We start from the raw sequence: 23,710 nt of genomic DNA on the forward strand, positions 1-23,710 counted from the left end.
ATAAATTGCAGCAGGGGCTCAGTTGGAAAAGTTGAAAGATGGGTGGGGGGGGCAGTGGAGGAAAGGGGGGAAGTGGAAATGTACCCTGTTGGGGAGGGGGGGTGAAAAGATAGGGACAGTAGGAGCAGTGCCCCAATTTTGCAAGTTATACTTTCTAATCTTTCCATTGTTGAGGGGGCCCATTTTTTAAAATCTGTTCTTAAACTTTTAATGGGTCCCAATATTTAAAAATAAATAGACCCCAATTTTTCAAAGCATGAAGTCCCAAGATTTCAAGTTTTAAGAGTCTGTTCTTTTTATAGCACTAAGGCTTACCTACACTGGCACGATTTCTTAATTATTGAACAGGCACCCTGGTTTGTTCCGCAGATTGTGTTAATGTTAGTAAAGTTTAAAACTGATATGTCTGTGGATGGTGCTGTAATACAGTCTAAGGGTAAATGTCAACTTTTTCTATCAGGTTGACACTGGAGTTTCCAATGTGTTTTGAATATACAATAGATTTTATATCCATATATTGTAAGAATATGAACTGTGTGCACATGCACATATATCAATCAGGTATATTTTGAAATCTTGCCATATTTTATCTCACCCTTTTTTATACATTAGCATTTTAGACATTCTAGTTATATATTTATTGTTATGCATCCTAGTCACATGGACTAGTTTTAGTTTTACATTTAGTTTTGAAATTATGTACCCTCTTTTTCTCATGGTTGAAAACATTGTGCCCTAATAATTTCATTTATAAGACAATATAAGAAGTGCAGAACCTGTCCTGGAAACTACGTGACTCTGTCAGGGTTCGGATTCTTGGAAATCATGTTTGAGTTTGTGATTAGGCAGGATTCCTAAAAACCACATGACCCTAACTCCTGTAAAAACATGGCGGTCCCTTATCTCTAGAGAACAGAGGGACTGTGTAGTGGATGGTACCACCCTAGGTGTCTGTCACTTTAAGAAACCCATGAGAAAGTGATCACTGTACCTGAGACCAATCAGAAGAATTGGGGAGAGTCATTTGATTAGGTGTGTAAACCTCCAAGAAAGGGTGCCTTTGGCACACCGATTTACTGGAGAAGAAAAGTGGAAAGAAAAAGAAAAAAATAAGAGGCCAAAACTAGCATCAATGTGTCCAAGCGTTGCGGGAAGTAAAGACCGTGTGCAACTTGTAAACTATTGCCTGGTTATTAAGTATAATTTTGTTACTTAATAAATCCTCTAATTTGTGACATTGAAACTATTGCTTGTAACTGTTTTGTCTTGCTCTAAGAACCCAAATAAGGTTCAGAACCTTTACAATATATTCCATTCCGCAACAAATTCTCTTTAGCTTCAAATATCAACATGTCAAAATGTTGGAAAATGTATCAAAAAGTGTCAAATCTAAATTTTAGACTCTAGGAAATTTATTTTGCACAAAGCCTCCCTTCCCCTTACAAATATGTCTAAATCTACCAAGCAAAAAAATAAATTTTTGTGTAGTTTTCCTCCATATAATCAATTGGATGGTATATTGAATTCATGTCCCACTGCAATCCTATTGTAAGTACTATTTTTGGTACGTCATTCAGGAGACAATCGGGTTTCAATTTATTGCAGAAAATCAATTTAAGGAGTATGATCTGAAAGCATTAATAAAAGTCACAGAACTCAATTTTGTTTTTGCATTATTAAGGTGTTTAGAAGCAGTATCCTTGGTCAATTTTTAATTATACATTGTTCCTCAAGTTGTCAGGTTTAGTTAGGCCATGTCTGCTTTTGGACATGGTTAGGCAACTTTTCCAAACTTTCTAGGTTGACATGATTGATGATCGAGCTGTTCTCAGCCTCACTACAGAAATGACACTAGATGCCTTCTCACTCAACCTTTCTGATTCTGGCCACCATTGTTTCTGTCCTCGAGACAAAACCAATTTCTTAATGAAACAATATACACCAGCACAGATTCATAGAGATTGAGACATTAATGCAATTTGGTCATATTTTTATTTAGCATTCATTCATTCCAATCATGCACATTTATCAACTGTAAGAATCATTAAAAATAAACGCTGAAGTTCTGTATAAAAACTCATTAAAAGATGTAGATTAAAATGTAGGCAAATGTTTGCCGCAACAACTGTTTAACATGCTTGATATTTAGAAAATGAGCATAAGACATTATACTGACAGAATTGTCAATTAACAAATAATCAATCGTACTCCCAGAGCTCCCAAGTCTGTTGGCACTAATCAAACAGAGGCAGCTTCAGTGGATTGGAAACGTCCGCAGGATGGAAGACAGTTACCCAAGGACCTTTTGTATGGTGAAGTAACCGGGGCCTGACAACGAGTAGGGTGCCCAAAGCTCCACTTTGAGGATGGTTACAAGCATGACATGAGGACTCTAAATGTCGACTATCGCACCTGGGAGTCACTAGCTGGCAAAAGAGGGCAATGGTAACACATCCTGTGGACCGGTGTGCACTACCACAATGATCAGTTGCTACAGCAGCTTGGCAACAGGCACCAACATCAGTGTCACTGGACAACTTCACGTGTGGCACTTGTGGCAAAACCTGACGCTCAAGGATTGGCCTTCACAGCCATCAGCAAAGGTGCACCAAAAGAAGGCACTCCAGCTAAATGGATTGTTTGCTGCATGTCCATCTTTCATAGATGGAAGGATGCCAACGAATGGTACTGGAAGCTTCCTTGAATATCAAAAGTAGTTGGATTTTCACCAGAATAGCCATGAAAGAAGACAGACATGGACCCAAATCCTACCACTGCTACATGCCTGAGAAAAGCCTTTATAATTCAGTGCACCTTTTCTGTTTTTCACTGATTACATATTTATCAAAAATATGCATGCTTTGCGTTAAAGAAATTATTCTTCAAGGACACAGATGGCAATATTATTTGTGGTTACGATCCCAAATCAGATTAAAATAGATATTTTATTCAGAAAGTCCAATAACAAAGGGAGAGACAAATATACCTCTGTACTTGATTGGTAGAAACTGGAAGTTCCCAGGAAATCCAAACCTTTACGTTAAATCAACTTCTGTATAAAGAGGTGTGGAATATACGGAGATGTGCATCACCTGACATGGTACAGAATTCTTCCCCATTTCATGCAAAACAATTATTTTCTTAATTCTGATGTCAGGCAGAACATGAATGTATAATCAAGGGTTTTAAAATGACCGTGATTATAGCGTGCTAAAGCTGAAATATAGGGGGTAATTGTATTGCTCTTGTGCTCATCGGGTTATTTACCTATTGCACTTTTTAATGATTCCAATGCCCTGTCTTTATTATTTTTCATAATCAGCCTCTCACTGAATGGTATCACAAACTAAATTTAAAATACAAAATGTTTTCTAAAACTGAATTTTAAAAATGGATGGATGGACGGAAGGAAAGTTCTGGGTCCATAGATACCAAAAGTATGGAATAAAAGGCCAATTTGCCCCATCAAGCTCACTCCATATGTAAAGAGTGTAAAATTAGAAGTATTTTTCTTTAGTCCCTACTTTCCTGGGTTCTTAAAGACAAGGACACATTTTAATGTCTCATGCAATGGACTACACATCCAGCAACACAGCCCTCATGGTTGAATATTTGAGATATATTCAATACAATTTTCTGTTTGAGATGCTACTATTGCAGCAGTGGTTAAACCATGGTTTTGTCTGGATTTTCAACTGGATGTAAAAGATCTCCTGACATTATTTGAACAACATGGCATTCTCCCTGTATTCTGGTCATCATTTCCTCCCTCTAACATCATCAAATCTCCAAAAATAATTTGAGATATCTGATAAGGTGGGGTTTGAATCAGAGTCTTTTTTGCTTTCTTTGCTCCTGTTCCCCTCTTTCCTCGCCCAAACCACATAAGTAACTGAAATATAAGCAGAAAATACTGGAAATATTCAGCAGGTCAGGCAGCAACTGTGGAAAGAGAAACAGAGTTAATGTTTCAGGTTGATGACCTATCGTCCGAACTGGAAAATGGCACAGCTTTAACAGGTTTTAAGCAATTACAGAAGTGTGGAAAGGATTGGGAGGGGAGGAAAGAACAAAAGGGTGATTTGATGGAAGGGAGGAATAATTAAATGAACAGATTCGTTAACAGTAACTGTTCTCTGAGAAAATGGGAGCAGTGGTTATGATGAGAAATTGTTGAACTCGATGTTGAGTTCAGAAGGTTGTAAAGTGCCTAATCGAAAGATGAGGTGATGTTCTTTGAGCTTCTGTTGGGCTTCATTGGAACAGCGTACAAAGCCGAGGTCAGAGTGGGGTGAATAATTAAAATGACAGGTGACTGGAAGCTCAGGGTCACAATGTAGCCCGAATGGAGGTGTTCAGTCAGGCAATCACCCAATCTGCATTTGGTCTCCCCATGTAGAGGAGACCACCTCATGAACAGTCAATCCAATAAATGTACAAGTAAATTGCTGTTTCACCTGACAGGAGAATTTAGGACCCTAGACCATGAGAAGATAGGAGGGAAAAGGGCAGGTGTTACATCTCCTGTGGTAGCGTGGGCAGGGAAGTGTGTGTTAGGGATGATTGAAGAGAGGACCAAAGTGTCATAGAAGGAATGGTCCCTTTGGAATGCTGAAAAGGAGAGATGATGAGTTTGGTAGTGGCATCATGCTGGAAATGGCAGAGGGTGATCAGTTGAATGTGGAGGCTGGTGGAGTGGAAGGTGAGGACAAGGGGAACCCTATCGTGGGTCTAGGTAGGAGTGAGAGCAGAAATGCAGGACATGGAACTGACATGGTCAAGAGACCTGTCAACCATAGTACAGAGGAATCTTGAGGAAAAAGGAAGACATATTGGAAGTCCTGATGTGAAAGGTTGCATTGTCAGAACAGATGCAACCGAGATGGAGAAAGTGGGAGAATAGTATAGGAAGTGGAGTGGGAGGAAGTGTAGTCAAGGTAGTGGTTTGAGTCTGTGGGCTTATAGTGAATAGCATATCCACAGAAATGGAGATAGAGAGGTTGAGGAAGGGAGGGACTGGAGATGGACCAAGTGAAAGCAAGAGAAGGGTGGAAATTGGAAGCAAAGTTGATGAAATGTTATTGTTCAGGGTAAGAACAGGAAGTGGCACCAATACAGTCAACAATGTACCTGAGAAAGGTGACGGAGGGGACCGAATTCTTGTGGAACACAGAAGGTTCCACATAACCTACGAAAAGGCAGGCATGGAGAGGGCCCATACAGATACCCAAAGCAACATCTTTTATTTGGAACAAGTGAGAGGAGTCAAAGAAGAAAGTTGTTCAATGTAAGAATAAGTTCAGCCAGGCAGAGGAGGGTGGTGGTGTATGGGAACTTACTGGCCCACCGTTCAGGGAAGTCCACAGATCATCCAGGTAGGGGATGGAAGTGCAGAGGAGGTGCACATCCATGGTGAAAAGGACATGAGTCGAGTCAGGAAAGTATAGAGGGCATCGGAAGAGTCACAGATGTAGGTCAAAAGAGACAGGCCAAGGGGAATAAAAATACAGACGAAATAGGAAAAAATTAGTTTCATAGGGCAAGAACAGGCTGAAACAATGGGTCTACTAGGGCAGTCCTGTCTGTGGATCTTGGGAAGGAGGTAGAAGCGCAGGGTTGGGGAACTATGAAATTGGATGCCGTGGAGGGAAGATCTCCAGAGGAGATGAGGTCAGTGACAGCCTGGCAAACGATGACTTAATGTTCAGTGGTGGGGTCATAGTCCAAGGGGAGGTAGGGAGAGGTGTCAGAGAATTGGCGTTCGGCCTCTGCTAGGTAGAGGTCTGCTCACCAACAACAGTGCCAACCCTTGTCAGCAGGTTTAATGACAATGTCAGTGTTTGGTCTGAGAGAATGGGTTTGCTGAAAGTTCAGAGGGAGGTAGATTGTAGTGAGTGAGGAGTGTAAAAAAATTGAGATAGCCAATGTCACACCAGCAGTTCCCAATGTAAAGATTTCAAAAGGGTGAGAGGCCAAAGGGAGGCGTCCAGGTGGATGGAGAATACTGAAGACAGGAGAAAGGGTCCACTGTGCAAGCAGGAAGACACTTAGCCAAAGAAATAGACACAGAGGCAAAGGAAGAAGAGTTCAGCAACATGCTGAACTCAAAATTCACTGAAATGTGGGCACAATGTTGAGATTTGGGGTCCGAGAGGGCAAGGGCAAAGGGAGTGGTGAAAAAGAAGGTAAGGGGTACAATTGGTAGGAGGGATAGGATCAGAAGAAAGTGAAGATGAAGAAAGATCCAGAGGGGATGTTAGAGATATTGAAACTTGCAGTCCTTGTTACCCGAAAGAAACCAGAAAGGTCAAATGAGGTGAAGGATGAAATGGAACTGCAGTCCAAGAGAACCTGTAATAGTGAGTTACACCTGCAACATTTTACAATCCTGACGAAAGGGGTCCGACCTGAAAAGTTAACTCTGTTTTACTCTCCACAGATCCTGCATTTTCTGTTTATATTTCACGTTTCCACCATCAGCAGTAATTTTTTTTTATTCATTCATGGGATGTGGGCATCGCTGGCCAGACCAACATTTATTGCCCATCCCTAATTGCCCTGGAGAAGGTGGTGGTGAGCTGCCTTCTTGAACCGCTGCAGTCCATTTGGGGTAGGTATACCCACAGTGCTGTTAGGAAGGGAGTTCCAGGATTTTGACCCAGCGACAGTGAAGGAACGGTGAGATAGTTCCAAGTCAGGATGGTGTGTGACTTGGAGGGGAACTTGCAGGTGGTGGTGTTCCCATGCATTTGCTGCCCTTGTCCTTCTAGTTGGTAGAGGTCGCGGGTTTGGAAGGTGCTGTCTAAGGAGCCTTGGTGCATTGCTGCAGTGCATCTTGTAGATGGTACACACTGCTGCCACTGTGCGTTGGTGGTGGAGGGAGTGAATGTTTGTAGATGGGGTGCCAATGAAGCGGGCTGCTTTGTCCTGAATGGTGTCGAGCTTCTTGAGTGTTGTTGGAGCTGCACCCATCCAGGCTAGTGGAGAGTATTCCATCACACTCCTGACTTGTGCCTTGTATATGGTGGACAGTCTTTGGGGAGTCAGGAGGTGAGTTACTCACCTCAGGATTCCTAGCCTCTGACCTGCTCTTGTAGCCACAGTATTTATATGGCTACTCCAGTTCAGTTTCTGGTCAATGGTAGCCCCTAGGATGTTGATAGTGGGAGATTCAGCGATGGTAATGCCGTTGAATGTCAAGGGGAGATGGTTAGATTCTCTTTTGTTGGAGATGATCATTGCCTGGCACTTGTGTGGCGCAAATGTTACTTGCCATTTATCAGCCCAAGCCTGGATATTGTCCAGGTCTTGCTGCATTTCTACACAGACTGCTTCAGTATCTGAGTCACGAATGGTGCTGAACATTGTGCAATCATCAGCGAACATCCCCACTTCTGACCTTATGATTGAAGGAAGGTCATTGATGAAGCAGCTGAAGATGGTTGGGCCACACTTCCCTGAGGAACCCCTGCAGCAATGTCCTGGAGCTCCAATGATTGACCTCCAACAACCACAACCATCTTCCTTTGCGCTAGTTATGACTCCAGCCAGCAGAGGGTTTCCCCCCTGATTCCCATTGACCTCAGTTTTGTTAGGGCTCCTTGATGCCATACTCGGTCAAATGTTGCCTTGATGTCAAGGGCAGTCACTCTCACCTCACCTCTGGAGTTCAGGCTTTTTGTCCATGTTTGAACCAAGGCTGTAATGAGGTCAGGAGCTGAGTGGTCCTGGCGGAACCCAAACTGAGCATCACTGAGCAGGTTAATGCTAAGTAAGTGCCGCTTGATGGCACTGTTGATGACACCTTCCATCACTTTACTGGTGATAGAGAGTAGGCTGATGGGGCGGTAATTGGCCGGGTTGGACTTGTCCTGCTTTTTGTGGACAGGACATACCTGGGCAATTTTCCACATTGCCTGGTAGATGCCAGTGTTGTAGCTGTACTGGAACAGCTTGGCTAGGGGCGCGGCAAGTTCTGGAGAACAGGTCTTCAGTAATATTGTCGGAATATTGTCAGGGCCCATAGCTTTTGCAGTATCCAGTGCCTTCAGTTTTTTCTTGATATCATGCGGAGTGAATCGAATTGGCTGAAGTCAGGCATCTGTGATGCTGGGGACTTCAGGAGGAGGCAGAGATGGATCATCAACTCGGCACTTCTGACTGAAGATTGTTGCAAATGCTTCTGCCTTATCTTTCGCACTGATGTGCTGGGCTCCCCCATCATTGAGGATGGGGATATTTGTGGAGCCACCTCCTCCAGTTAGTTGTTTAATTGTCCACCACCATTCACGGCTGGATGTGGCAGGACTGCAGAGCTTAGATCTGATCCGTTGGTCATGGGATCGCTTAGCTCTGTCTATCGCATGCTGCTTACGCAGTTTGGCACGCAGATAGTCCTGTGTTGTAGCTTCACCAGGTTGACACCTCATTTTGAGGTATGCCTGGTGCTGCTCCTGGCATGCCCTCCTGCACTCTTCATTGAACCAGGGTTGGTCTCCTGGCTTGATGGTAATGGTAGAGTGGGGGACATGCCGGGCCATGAGGTTACAGGTTGTGGTTGAGTACAATTCTGCTGCTGCTGATGGCCCACAGCGCCTCTTGGATGCCCAGTTTTGCATTGCTGGATCTGTTCTTTATAGTCTTCAGCTATGTGACTGACTGTGGAGCTGCATATCTCTCTTCTGAGAGTGTGGTTCTGATGAACATGTCTATGATTAGAGATTTATGTCTATTATCAGATGCTGGTGATGATGGATTGATATAAGGTTGACAGAACCCTAATACCATGGCTTTGTAAAGTGAACAGTTTACACTTCCATAACAAATTTTAATTATTTTGTGGTTTTTTTTAACCCTTTTCTTCTCATAAATGGAAAGTCAATCGTTGGAACTTGGAAGATTCACTAATAGAGAATCATGGTTCCATAGAAAACTTCCCAAAGCTAAACCTTCTAAATTATATTTCTGGCGCATTTAAAGGACTAATCACAACAAGAACAAATAATATTTACTTAATGTGGAAAGTAACTATTGCTGCTAAACTTTAAAAACTACATTTACGCTATATAAAATCTACTGATGCTGGTGCTTAATTTTCTTTTAATGACCACTATGAAACTCTCCTGCTATCTATTTCAGAGCAGATGTCATGAGCTGCTTAAATTTCTCCATATCACATTTTGTCATAATAAAAGCTTGATTTTGGTTTTTCAGTAGATTGAGTGTATCCAGGACCATCATTCCTCTGGTCAGTGCTCCCTGTAACTCCACAGTTACTCTGCATTGCATGTATTCCGTAACGATACTCTCATCAATAACAGCCGCCACTGCAAAAGAATCACAGGACACAAACCCAGCTTGAGAATGCTCCTCTTTATCGCCTTTCTTGACCATAGCATATTTTCCACAGTGTCCTGTTATTTTCTTCATGAAGCAAGCCTTCTCAGTGCCTTGATCTATCCACTTGTGAAAAAACTCCTATAATGGGCACAACAGAATCATCAGCTATATGCATCTGAGAATCTCTCTCACTATAATTACTATATGGTAAAGTTACCACTGGCTTGTAGATATCAAAAAGAACAAAGGAACACCAGCAGAACAGATCATAGAGACTCCTCACTGTGGACATTGTCAGGTGTGATATTCGTTCACAATATCAAATAGCTCAGTAAAGTTTCTCTCTTAAAATTGTTACAACCGAAGTGGGAGGAGTGCACTGTCTTTTCTAGTTCCACTTCTCCACAGGTCACAACATATATTTAAATGTTTACCCAGTTACTGATGCGGTCAATCATATGCTCTACTCTTTATCCCAGAATAAACAACACCAACCAGGTTTCTTGAATGAACAACAAAATTTTCAGTTTATTATAAAACAAGACTTATCTGGAAGCAAAGCACTAACACACAGATTGACATATGAAAGTTCCCTTTTAAAATCCCCCACACATAAACTCTCACACACAGTGAAAAAAATACGGAAATTCTCTCTGCAGAGGTCTGTTACAAGAAAAAGACAAAAAAAAAATGCAATGGCCAAATACTTGCTAATTCTTGAAGAAAAAAAAGATATGGAAGGATGTCAGTTGTCCCTTTTGGTCTGGTGTCCAGGTATACTGTGATGGGTCACTGGGACTTTTTCTGGAGCAGTTCTTTTCAGATGGCATCGATAATTAATCTGGCAGGTTTTTCCAGGAGAAATGTGCCATCAGGGTTTCAGCCAGCACACTCTTGAATCGCAGGGTTTTTCCAAAGATAGGAAGAAAGAGGAGCTGGCACACTAAACTTCTCAAGGTCTCTTAGAGAGGTGCAGGAAAGATGAGATGGGAGTGTCTTTTTCCTTGGCAGCCAAAACTCCAAATGTCTTCAAAACAGTTCACACCCCAACTGAAAACAATCCAAACCCTGAAACAGAAATTTAACATCCTGACCTCCATAAACCTTGACATGTGGCTTCTCTATAAACATCTCCCCTTAGTCCAAGGTTCTTGTTGTTTATTTATCTTAAGGCAGCTGATCTGCAGTAGAGGTTGCTTTTAACATTCCTTGATCCTTCCAGTAAGTGTTTTCAGTCAAGTGTCTTTTCAATGACCCAAGTGAAAAAAAAATACAGTTCAGCATTTCTTCAGGCTACCATTTCCACAATTTAAATATGAGTCCTTAAAAACATATTAAAAAAATAGAAGCACTCTCATAACAAATGAACAACTGCCCACTAGATCTGCTCACATTTTGACAGTAAGTGATTAGTAATTAAATTGGTAAATTATTCAACCATGAAAGAACATATAATTTAATGAAAATCTGCCCCATTCATAAATGATTGCTTTCCCCCATTTGCAAAACAACGCCAGCGCCATACAATGAACATATTCTTGTTAAAATCCCCATTTTAAAATATGACAAAGCAACAATGACACCAACATTTTACTTATATAACTTAATCAAATAATTTCAATAAAAATATGTTCACTACAACAGAGAAATACTTATTTTTCATTTAACATAACAGATCTCTGGCTGAAAATACAAAAAAAATTACTGAACCTCATTCCAGCAGAACTTTAAAAGTTTCTGAATCCTGAGTAGTCGATAGCAAATAGAGCCATAATGAAAGTAAGATCACAAATGGGACTATTTGCTGCTGATTGCGTTGGTTACAGCTCCACTCGCAACTCTTCAGATAATACCGCAAGACTTTGCCAGAGAGGCATGCAACAAGACCTGGACAACATCCAGGTTTGGGTTCCTAAGGGCAAGTAACATTCATGCCACACTATTGCCAGGCAATTGTCATCCCCAACAGGAGACAGAGTCTAACCACCTCTGCATTACAGTCAGTAGCATTAGCTTCCTGGGGGGAATCACCATTTACCAGTAACTCAACAGGCACATTGTGACTACTAGAGCAGGTTAGATGCTGAGTATTCTACAGCTAATGGCTCATATAGTTCCCCAAAGTCTCTCCACCAGCTACAAGGCACAAGTCAGTATTGAGATGGAATACTGCCCACTTGCTTGCATGGGTGCAGCTGCAACAACATTCAAGAGGTTCAACACCATCCAAAGTAGTCCGGTTGATTGGCACCTCATCCACCAGCCTAAACACTCACTCCCTCCACCATCGGTGTACAGTGGCAGCACTGTGTACCATCTACAAGATGCACTGCAACAATTCACCAAACTTCCTGTGGCAGCACCTCCCAAACCCATGATCTCCACCAGCTAGAAGGACGAAGGCAGCAAATCCATTGGGAGACCATCAACCTTGTAAGTCTCACCATTCTGACTTAGATATATATCGTTATTGGGTGAAAATCCTGGAACACCTTACCCAACAATGTGGGGCACCTTCATCACATGGACTGTAGTTCAAGAAGAGCCACCCAGCACCACTATCTCTGGACCACTAGGTATGTGTAATAAATGCCAGCCTTGCCAACAAAGCCCACTTTACATGAATGAATTTCAAAAGAACTAAATTCATCAGAATTAAAAGCATAAAATAGTGTATGTGCGACCATTTTTGATGTAATTATTATATATCCTGAATATCTTACCCAAGGCAGAGAATAGCGTAAACAGTACTCCCACGTGGCTATATAGGTTGGACATATGAACTGATTGAGGACAATGGAAGCTGCTTCTGGGTCTGCTACAAAGTTAAACTCCCCACAGACTGTTGTGTTCCCTCTGCCTGAAAATAATGCAAAATCTTCATGAACTTCATTCCAGTAGAACTTTCTGAATTTTGAGCAGTCTACAGAAAATACAGCCTGAATGGAAGTAAGGTTATCAAGCAAATATTTTAAAAATTGCAAAATTTTGTCTATGGTTTGTTTATTTCCTCTTTGGTGTGTTTCTTAGTTTAATTTGTTTTAAGTGCAAGACTCAAAGTGAAAGTTACATCTTCATTTGACTAAATGGAGCCAACATGTTGGGAGTGACAACAACAACAAATTGTATTTATATAGCATCTTTAACACAGTAAAATGTCCCAAGGCGCTTCCCAGGAGTGTCAATTTGACACTGAGTCACATGAGGAGATATTAGGGCAGATGACCAAAAGCCTGGTCAAAGGCGTAGGTTTTAAGGAGAATCTTATGGGAGGAGAGAGGAAGAGAGGTTTAGTAAGGGAAGTCCAGAGCTTAGGTCTTGGCAGCTGAAGGTATGGCTGCCAATTGTGAAGCTCTTAAAATCGGGGATGTTCAAGAGGTCTGAATTGGAGAAGCACAGATGTCGCAAGATTGTCAAGCTGCAGCAGATTATAGAGATAGGGAGGGGCAAAGCATTTTGATCTGTCAATTATTGTAATTACAAAGTTATTAAAAATTGTTTTGCCACCAGAAGATAGTTGAATTCCATCATAAGCTCAGAAATGGCACTGTTTGTTGATGATTGGAAAGAATAAGAGGTGAGCTCATTGAAACATAAAATTCTGAGACAGCTTGGCAGGCTAGATGCTGAGAGACTGTTTCCCCTGGCTGGATAGTGTAGAACTAGTGGTCATTGTCTCAAATAATGAGTCAGCCATTTAAGACTGAGTTGAAGAGAAATTTCTTTACTCAGATGATTGTGAAGCTTTGGAATTCTGTTCTCCAGAGGGTTGTGGATGCCCAGTAGTTGAGTATATGCAAGACTGAGATTGATAGATTTTTGAGTATTAACAGAATCAAGGGATAAGGGAATAAGGCAGGACAGTCAGAGAGTCATAGAGTCATAATGGCATAGAAGGAGGCCATTCAGTCCTTCGAGTCCATGCCTTGTAGAGCAATCCAATCTGTCCCATTCCGCAGCTCTATCCCTGTTGCCCTGTAAATTTATTTCCCTCAAGTGCCCATTTAATTTCCTTTTGAAATCATTCAAGGAGGAGACTGAGCGAAACCAGTGGTGTTTAAAAGGTGCAGCAGCAGCGGGAAAGAAGGAGACTGAGCGAAACCAGTGGTGTTTAAAAGGTGCAGCGGCAGCGGGAAAGAAGGAGACTGAGCGAGACCGGCAGTGTTTAAAAAGAGCAACAACAGCGGGAAAGAAGGAGACTGAGTGAGACCAGCGGTGTTTAAAAAGAGCAGCGGCAGCGGGAAAGAAGGAGACTGAGTGAGACCCGCGGTGTTTAAAAAGAGCAGCGACAGTGTGCCTGAGTTTTGAAAAAAAAAGGCCAACAGTGACATCACAGGAGAGCTGCAAGCTGATTGGTTGGTGAGTAGCAGCTGTTAGAATATCTTCAAAAAATAAGGGGTAAGTTTTCTTTTGTTGAAAATAAAATCTCTGGTGATAAGGTGAGGACTACTAAAGTGTTTTTTTTTGAGGACTTTAGATTGGACTGGGTAGAACAAGGCCCCTAGTATAATTAGTATTTTTTAATTAAGGGAGTAACTAATTAACCTAAGGGTAAGTCATGGCAGGAGAGCTCAGCCCCGTGATATGCTCCTCCTGCACTATGTGGGAAATCAGGGACGCTTCCAGTGTCCCTGGTGACCATGTGTGCAGGAAGTGTATCCAGCTGCAGCTACTGGCTACCCGCATTATGGAGCTGGAGCTGCGGGTGGATTCACTGTGGAGCATCCGCGATGCTGAAGAGGTCGTGGATAACACGCTTAGTGAGGGGGTCACACCGCAGGTAATGGCTGCACAGGCAGAAAAAAGATGGGTGACCACCAGACGGAGTAGTAAGCGCAGGCAGGTAGTGCAGGAGTCCCCTGTGGCTATCCCCCTCTCAAACAGATATACCGCTTTGGCTCCTGTTGGGGAGATGACCTCTCAGGGGAAAGCAGCAACAGCCAAGGTCGTGGCACCACGGAGGCTTCTGCTGCACGGCAGGGGAGGAAAAGGGTTGGAAGAGCTATAGTGATAGGGGATTCTATCGTAAGGGGTGCAGATAGGCATTTCTGTGGCCACAAACGAGACTCCAGGATGGTATGATGCCTCCCTGGTGCTAGGGTCAAGGATGTCTCGGAGCGGCTGCAGGACATTCTGAAAGGGGAGTGTGAGCAGCCAGAGGTCGTGGTCCATATTGGTACTAACGACATAGGCAGGAAAAGAGATGAGGTCCTGCAAAGTGAATATAGGGAGTTAGACAGAAAGTTAAAAAGCAGGATCTCTAGGGTTGTAATCTCAGGATTACTCCCTGTGCCACGTGCTATTGAGGGTAGGAATAGGAGGAGTAGGCAAATGAATGCGTGGCTGAAGATCTGGTGTAGGCGGGAGGGCTTCAGCTACTTGGATCATTGGGATCTCTTCTGGTGCAGAGGTGACTTGTACAAGAAGGACAGGTTGCATCTAAACTGGAGGGGGACCAATATCCTTGCAGGGAGGTTTGCGAGCACGACTCGGGAGGGTTTAAACTAATCTTGCAGGGGGGGTGGGACCCAAAGTAGTAGTCTCTCCGATGAGATAGTTGAGGCAAATGTAGAAGTTAAAGCAAGAATGTCCAGTAGGCAGGCTGGGCAGGGGCAGGACAGGGAGCGTGGAAGGTCTGGTAGGCTAAACTGCATTTACTTTAATGCAAGAAGCCTTACAGGTAAGACAGATGAACTCAGAGCATGGATCGGTACATGGGATTGTGATATTATAGCTATTACGGAAATGTGGTTGAGGGATGGGCAGGACTGGCAGCTCACTGTTCCGGGGTACCGATCCTTCCGGCGTGACAGAGGTGGAGGTAAGAGAGGAGGGGGAGTTGCACTATTGATTAGGGAGGACATCACAGCAGTACTTAGAGAGGATATCCTGGGGGGTATGTCCAGCGAGGCCATATGGGTAGAACTTAGAAATAAGAAAGGGGTGATCACTTTGATGGGATTATACTATAGGCCCCCCAATAGTCAGAGGGAAGTGGAGGAGCATATATGTAGGGAAATCACAGGTAGGTGTAGGAATTATAGGGTTGTAATAGTAGGTGATTTTAACTTCCTTAATATTGACTGGGACTGCCTTAGTGCTAAGGGATCAGAGGGGGAAGAATTTGTTAAGTGTGTCCAGGATGGTTTTCTGAAGCAGTATGAGGATGGCCCTATGAGAGAAGGGGCTACACTCGACCTCCTCTTAGGAAATGAGGATGGGCAGGTGGTTGATGTGTCAGTGGGGGAGCACTTTGGAACCAGTGACCATAACTCTACTAGCTTCAAGATAGTTATGGAAAAGGATAAGACTCATCCTCAGGTTGAAGTCCTAAATTGGGGGAAGGCTAATTTTGATGGCATCAGACAGGAACTCTCAAAAGTTGAATGGGAGAGGCTGTTTACAGGTAAAGGGACATCTGGCAAGTGGGAGGCTTTTAAAAGTGAGAAAGGAAGAGTTCAGGGCCGACATGTTCCTGTTAGATGGAAGGGCAAGGCTGGCAAGTTTAGGGAACCTTGGTTGACGAGGGATATTGAGGGTCTGGTCAGGACAAAGAAGGAGGCATATGTCAGGTATAGGCAGCTGGGATCGAGCGAGTCCCTTGAGGAGTATAGGGGATGTAGGACTACACTTAAGAAGGAAATTAGGAGGACGAAAAGGGGTCATGAGATTTCCCTGGCAGATAAGATAAAGGAGAATCCTAAAAGATTCTATAAGTATATTAAGAGTAAAAGGGTAGCTAGGGAGAGAATAAGGATCAGTGTGGCAATCTATGTGTGGAGCCACAGGAAATGGGCGGGGTCTTAAATGAATATTCCTTGTCCATATTTACCGTGGAGAAGGTCATGGAAGCGAGTGAGTTCAAGGGAGGGAACACCGATATCCTGTATATCAACATTACAAAGGAGGAGGTGTTGGAGGTTTTGAAGCGCATTAAGGTGGATAAATCCCCAGGGCCTGACCAGGTGTATCCTAGGATGCTTTGGGAAGCAAGGAAGGAGATTGCTGGGGTCCTGGCAGAGATTTTTGTATCATCGTTAGCCACGGGTGAGGTACCGGAAGACTAGAGGATAGCTAATGTTGTGCCTTTATTTAAGAAGGGCAGCAGGGATAAGCCAGGGAACTACAGGCTGGTGAGCCTTACATCAGTGGTGGGAAAGTTATTGGAAGGGATTCTGAGGGACAGGATTTATATGCGTCTGGAAAGGCATGGTCTGATTAGGGATAGTCAGCATGGCTTTGTGCGTGGGAAATCATGTTTCATGAATTTGATTGAGTTTTTCGAGGAGGTGACCAAGAGGATTGACGAGGGCAGGGCGATGGACGTTGTCTACATGGACTTTAGTAAGGCGTTTGACAAGGTCCCGCATGGTAGCTGGTCCAGAAGATTCGAACACATGGGATCCAGGGTGAGCTAGCAAATTGGATACAAAATTGGCTTGCTGATAGGAGGCAGAGGGTGGTAGTGGAGGGTTGATTTTCAGATTGGAGGCCGATGACCAGTGGTGTGCCGCAGGGATCGGTGCTGGGCCCTCTGTTGTATGTCATATATATTAATGACTTGGATGTGAATGTAAGGGACATGATTAGTAAGTTTGCAGATGACACCAAAATTGGTGGTATAGTGGACAGTGAAGGTTGTCTAAGGTTACGACAGGATATAGATCAACTGGGAAAGTGGGTAAGGGAGTGGTAAATGGAATTTAACGCAGACAAGTGTGAAGTGATGCATTTTGGGAAGTTAAACCAGGGGAGGACATATACAGTGAATGGCAGGGCCCTGGGGAATGCTGTTGAGCAGAGAGACCTTGGGGTGCAAGTACATAGTTCCCTGAAAGTGGCAACACAGGTAGACAGGGTGGTGAAGAAGGCATGTGGCACGCTTGCCTTTTTCGGCCGAGGCATTGAGTACAAGAGTTGGGACGTCATGTTACAGTTGTACATAACGTTGGTTAGGCCGCATTTGGAGTACTGTGTGCAGTTCTCGTCGCCGCACTACAGAACAGATGTGATTAGGCTAGAGAGGGTGCAGAAAAGATTCACAAGGATGTTGCCTGGTTTGGAGGGCTTGAGTTATAAAGAGAGATTGGATAGGCTGGGTCTGTTTTCCCTGGAGCGAAGGAGGCTGAGAGGGGACATGATAGAGGCACATAAAATTATGAGAGGCATAGATAGGTTAGATAGCCAGAGTCTGTTTCCCATGGTAGGGGTGACTAAAACTCGAGAGCATAGATTTAAGGTGAGAGGGAGGAGGTTTAAAGGGGATCAAAGGGGTAAATTTTTCACACAAAGAATAGTGGGTATCTGGAATGAGCTGCCAGAAGAGGTGGTGGAGGCAGGAACAGTAGCGACATTTAAGAGGCATCGGGACAGGTACTTGAATGAGCGAGGCATAGAGGGATATGGAATTAATGCAGGCAGATGGGATTAGTATAGATAGGCATTATGGTCGGCATGGACACGGTGGGCCGAAGGGCCTGTTTCTATGCGGTACGACTCTATGACTCTATTCATCATCCTTGCTTCCACTACCCTTGTAGGCAGTGTTCTAAGCCATTACCAACCCTGCATAAAAAATTTCTTCCTTACATACCCCCTGCATCTCCTGCCCAAAACTTTAAATCTGTGCCCCCAGTCCTTGTACCATTAGCTAATAGAAACAGTTTTTCTTTGTGTACCCTACCCGAACCTGTCATAGTAAAGTGGAATTGATAAAGATTCTCCATGATCTTATTGAATAGTGAAGCAGCCTTGAGGGACCATATGGCCTGGTCCTGCTCCTATTTCTTAAGTTCTTATGATTGCAGTTTTCATCTCTATTCACAATTCCTCAGATAATGAAGTGGTCCCTTCCCATCTACGCAAGATCTTGCCAGCAATATCCAAATCCCAAGAATGAAAAAAAAAACTGTTTTGAGAGCTGCCATTCATTGGTATCTGCCAATCTAGTGACTATGGATCTCCAACACAAAACTCACTGCTGTGTCTGTAATTGGCAATTTCCCTAAATGGAAAAAATGTCACTGATGCAATAGTTCTTACAAGATTGACCCTGAGCCACATTGTTCTGGCAGAGTTGGAGGCAGCTTTACTCTGCCTGTGTTACGCCTGGGTAAGGAGTATTCCACATTGAAACTGAGTGCCTGAAATGGAAAGAGTTTCAATGCCCAGCACTAACATCCCTCACCTTGATGAGCACAAAAATTAAAAATAAAATATATCACAAAAATGTATTTCTCTTGCAAGTCTCATTAAGATAAATGGTTTTTAGAAGATGCAGAAAACCCGAGCACAAATTTTTGAATTCTGGTAACTTTTAGTCTTTTTTGCTTTTGAGTATAGAAACCAAAAACAATTCTGTAAACATTTACCTGAGACTGCATCCTATTTCACTAGAAATCAGACTATTATCTTGTTCCTCTCTCTGAGAAGCATTTGTTTAATCTTAAGTTCTGCAAGGAAGCGTTGAAAGACCTTATCTTGCTGGTTTATCCAAACAGTTTAGCTTCTTATAATAGTAGGTGGCACAGCTGATACCAACCCTCTTTTGAAGTGACAGGAGATGTAGTGAAAGTCCTGTGTTCCCACCAATAATAAAAGGGTTCATTGCTCACCTTGACCACCCTATCTCAGATGGCTTTGCACATAAGACCATATTTTAGTTTATAGGGAGTGAGTGCAGGAGTGGACATTTTTGCATTAGGCATGGGAGATATCTGGAATTTTGTTCATCAAAATATACATGCAAGTTGGTAAAAAGATGCTGAATAACAACAGAGGTAGCTCAATAAATGTCACATCGAGGAAAATATTCATTTATGTACCATAAGTACAAACTATAATTAGAATGAAAAAATCAGTTTTTCCGTAAATCTTGGTAGAACACAATTTTGTTTTAACATCTGCCTAGCAAAATAGCGTTTTTGAACAACAAAATCATGATTTGATCAATGATGATTTATTCAACATAATAACAACATGCCTATGGACCTGCAATACTTTGTTGAATTGCAGACATGCTGAGCAAAGAACCAGACTCTCTGGTGTACCTTCCATGTTTCCTCCCATGATATACAAATTTTTCAGCTTCGTAGAGAATGTAGGATCCATTTTAATTGCCACAGCTAAATTGGTCAGGGGACCAACAGCCACCAGAGAGATCTGCAAGATAATATAACATTACTTCATATAGTAACAATGAGATGTTAAAAACTCACAGTGGACCCAGTATTATGAAGCTTAAATGGACAGTTTTGCTATTTGTATTCACACATTCAATTTATGAAGGATCAATTTTGTCTTCAGAGTTGTTTTGTCACAAGCTTAAACTCTGGCCCTGAACCCTGAACTTGCTTTCTCTCATTGATCAAGCTAAACTGGTTCTTCACCACTAAAATATTGAATAAAATTGGCCAATCTTGTTCATCTATCCATAGAAATGTATGCCCATTAGATAGAACCTGGTACTAGCCATATCCCATATAAAACTTGCTCGCAGCAAATCATTCTTTACTGGGTGTGAAGTCCACAGTTGAACCAACCTGCCCTCCAAAATGGGGAGGCACAGCTGTAAGGACCAGCAGCAGAGATGTTTTTACAACATTAAAAAGGTGCTATATAAATGCAACTTGTTATTTTATTTCCTTTAAAATCAAAAAGGGGCTAAAATTATTTTTAAAGTTTAGTTCAGATAAAATTTACAAAATGTTGCAAAGAAACATGTATAAATTGGTGAAATGTTAAAACATTTTTCTGTTGTGGTAGTACCCATTGCTAACCATACATACATGCCTGGCCTCTATAAAGGACAATTAAGATGTCAAAATAGGCACCCAAAATATACAAGTTACAGGAATTTATTTGGGTATAGAAGCTGCATAAATTGACAGTCAATATGGCTGGTTATTAGCCCAATGCCCCACACTGATTAAAAGCTAACTGCATTCATGGCCTCAGATTTGGTCACCTAACTAAAATATTGAATGATAAGGACGTTTGCTCATGTCTTTCGTTCAGCAAGCTGCCCGATGAAGCAATAGCCATCCTCATCACTTCGGTTTATTCATAGCAACTGAAACTAAATTGCCAACATTTTAAGCTGGATTCAGAAGTCCGCTTATCCAGCTTCTATTGGATTTAAGATTCAACGGAGCACAAGGTTTTTATTTTCCGAAAGCCCGAATACCTCACCTGACCAGCGTGTTCAGTGACTATCCTTATCATGGCATTCACCGCATGTTCAGTTTGCAAGTGTTCTAATCCTGGAGCATTAGGGTCTGGAACGTCCCCCAGGCCATCCTTCCCATGGTAAGTTACAGCATTCACACTCTGTCCAAGGAGGGAACCACAAGTACCTCGGAATACAGGTATCTGGACAGGGAAAGATCTTTAAATAATTCCATAATTGATCTGATTGTGTTTACTGCATAAAGAAATTTGTAAATAATGGGTTGAACTATTTGTTTCAGTGAACTTTGAAAATCGCACAGCACTACTCAAAGGAGAGTAGTGAGTTGTGAGAGTGTTCTGCCCAAAAACCTTCCCTCAACCAATATCCCCAAAAATAGATTAACTGATTATTGTTCTCAGTGGGATCTTCCTGTGTGCAAAAAGGCAACTGCATTTGCCTACGAAACAACAATCACTCCACTCCATAAAGCATTTCATTTTCTAAAATGTTTTCAGAGTTTGACAGTTAAAGCCCTGATTAAATGGGAAGTATTTATTTTTAATATTTTTATGAGAAGAAAAATAGAAAAACAAAACAAGTTTGATAGCAATTGAAGTTTTATTCAATCTTGGGATATGGGTGTTGTGAGCAATGCTAGCATGTATTACTCATTCTTAGTTGAAGTCAAACCATCTGACACCATTCCTTTCAAAATTGCCATCAAAAAAAAACCCTTCAACCATGCAAACCTCCCTTATCTCTCCAAAGTTCTTGAACATGTTGTTGCCTCCCACATCTGTCTTAATAATTCCCTACAACTCAATGTTTGAATCTCTCCATCAGGCTTTTCCCCTGCTAAGATGCTGAAATAGCCCTAAAGTCACTTAAGGGATTAGGGTGGGGGGAGGGCATGTGGGTGATGTTGCATACAATGAAATGGTCGTGACAGTCTGTGATTGGGAGTATAGGGCATGGGAAATGGCAAAGGAATGGCCATGAGTATGGATATGAGAGTTTATATGAAGAGAGATGTATGAGGGCAAAGAGCAAAGTCTGAGGGAGGAACGTAGGCAGGATCTCTCAGTGGATTTTGTGATTTTGTGGCAGGGTTTCAGGAGTGATACACAACAAACATATTAAAAGGAAAGGTGAGAGGAGTGTAACAAAGTGAAGAGGGCAAAGGAGGAGAAAGTACCAGATGAGTGGAGCGAGTGACCAATCTGTAGTTTTATCAAGAGAACATCGGCTCCACAGCGATTTGGTGGGGACGAGTCAGCAGATGAAGCTTCATGATGGGCAAAATGAAACAGATTTCAGTCAAAGCCAGGCACAATCATCCACATTCTTATTGTGGATGGCAAGGGCCTTGTCTGTAGGTGAACAGACATTCTGGAGGGAAATGTAGAGAGGGCTGTGGTGTCTGATCAGCTGGCAGAGTCCAAGGTGCCAGTGGTACAAGGGGTCAGGAAGAATAATGGACATGTTAGCTCATCCCCCACCCCATTGCATGCAGCGAGAAAGGGAAATGGGATATTTGGGATTGCTGCATGTGAGAAGGCAGAGACAGGTACCTTGATGAATGCCAACAGAGAGGGGGGTCGGAAGGAGGCAATTCAAGCCTGGGATGTATCAGAAGAGCAGAAAGGCTGGGTAGTAGCAATGGGTTGAGGTAGCAATTGGGGAGGCAAAGGACCCAAGAAAGGAGAAATGTGGCATAACTAGGTGTGTGGGGGAAAACAGGAAAAAAGCACCCAAGAAAGGAAAATAAAGGGAGCTACATGTAATGAGCTCAGGTCTAGTGTTGGAAGCAAAATTTCCATGCGAATGTACATAGAGGGAATTTGGTTAAAAAAAAGTCATGTCCTGCTCAGAAGCCCTATTCCAGATGCCTGATATGGCACAAATCAAACAAATTGCTAGACGTGGGACCTTAACATTACAATAAAATATTACAATATGTAATTAACAATTATTACAATTAATTAATACAATATGTAATTAACTGCTGAGTACAACCTTCCCAAAATCTTGGTCCGCAAAGAAATGCCAAGATTGGAATTAACCAATTGTTAGCTCGCAGATGCAAAGTTTCATTGGATCAACAACTCCACCAAATACTGCAAAGCAAGGTCCACAAACCCAAACAAAATTTTCCTTTTTAAGAGGCTTCCTCTGCCGGTTTAGTGGTTAAAGGACCCTGATCCCTACCAATTTTTCGTCGTTGATGATTTTAACCTACATTTAAGTTCCCCTAGCTCTTTCTCCTTCAATTTCACTGTTCTCCTGCACTCCCTCAACTTCACCGTTATTCACATCCTCACTCACATCCTTGTTATCTCTTGTGACATGTGTGTGGCCGTGTGCGGCACAGTGGCGCAGTGGTTAGCACCGCAGCCTCACAGCTCCAGCGACCCGGGTTCAATTCTGGGTACTGCCTGTGTGGAATTTGCAAGTTCTCCCTGTGTCTGCGTGGGTTTTCTCTGGGTGCTCCGGTTTCCTCCCACAAGCCAAAAGACTTGCAGGTTGGTAGGTAAATTGGCCATTATAAATTGCCTCTAGTAGGTGGTAGGGAAATATAGGGACAGGTGGGGATGTGGTAGGGAATATGGGATTAGTGTAGGATTAGTATAAATGGGTGGTTGATGGTTGGCACAGACTCGGTGGGCCGAAGGGCCTGTTTCAGTGCTGTATCTCTAAAAAAAAAAGAGAGATGATAAAGTTCTCTACGACCAATTATCGATCTACAGGATGCACTGCAGCAACCCACCAAGGTTAGTTCGACAGCATCTCCTTCTCCGAAACCTCTGTTGTGGAAACATTATCACTTCCAAGATCCCTTCCAAGTCAGCCAACACCCTGACAGAGCACAGCATTGCTGGAAAAATTCAAGTGAGTATTTAAAAACAGTGCGGGGGGCGGGGGAGGATGTGGGAGATCTGTGCATTTGCAGCCCTGAAACAAACAGAGCCCAAAGAATAAAAGCTAAGTGTTTGACTATTAATTTACAGTTTAATATTTAACAATATAGTCAATTAAAGGGCTACTAAATTTGAAAAAATTGCTATACAAGAAGCAAGATCAAAAACTATCAGTTTAAAATAAATAAGTAGACGTGATAGGTTAAATACAGTAAACTGAGTGATAGAAAAATAACTTCTTTCTTTTTGGCCTCCTTATCTCGAGAGACAATGGGTAAGCGCC

General features: G+C 42.5%; 1 protein-coding gene across 5 annotated transcripts in view; it reads right to left on the minus strand.

The window, feature by feature from the left end:
• Nucleotides 1–1,982: 1,982 nt before the first annotated feature.
• LOC137371188 (nucleoside hydrolase-like) overlaps nt 1,983–23,710 on the minus strand; it is a 37,720-nt gene continuing 15,992 nt past the window's right edge. For all 5 annotated transcript variants that reach the window (XM_068033298.1, XM_068033300.1, XM_068033299.1 and 2 more), the window contains exons 3-6: nt 20,530–20,709; nt 19,389–19,500; nt 12,063–12,199; nt 1,983–9,477 (exon numbers count right to left, since the gene is read on the minus strand). In XM_068033298.1, the coding sequence (XP_067889399.1) occupies nt 9,130–9,477; nt 12,063–12,199; nt 19,389–19,500; nt 20,530–20,709 (777 nt within the window). In that variant the 3' untranslated portion in view covers nt 1,983–9,129. The remainder of the gene's footprint in view (nt 9,478–12,062; nt 12,200–19,388; nt 19,501–20,529; nt 20,710–23,710) is intronic.

This window comes from Heterodontus francisci, chromosome 6, assembly GCF_036365525.1.
Source record: "Heterodontus francisci isolate sHetFra1 chromosome 6, sHetFra1.hap1, whole genome shotgun sequence".
NCBI lineage: Eukaryota > Metazoa > Chordata > Chondrichthyes > Heterodontiformes > Heterodontidae > Heterodontus > Heterodontus francisci.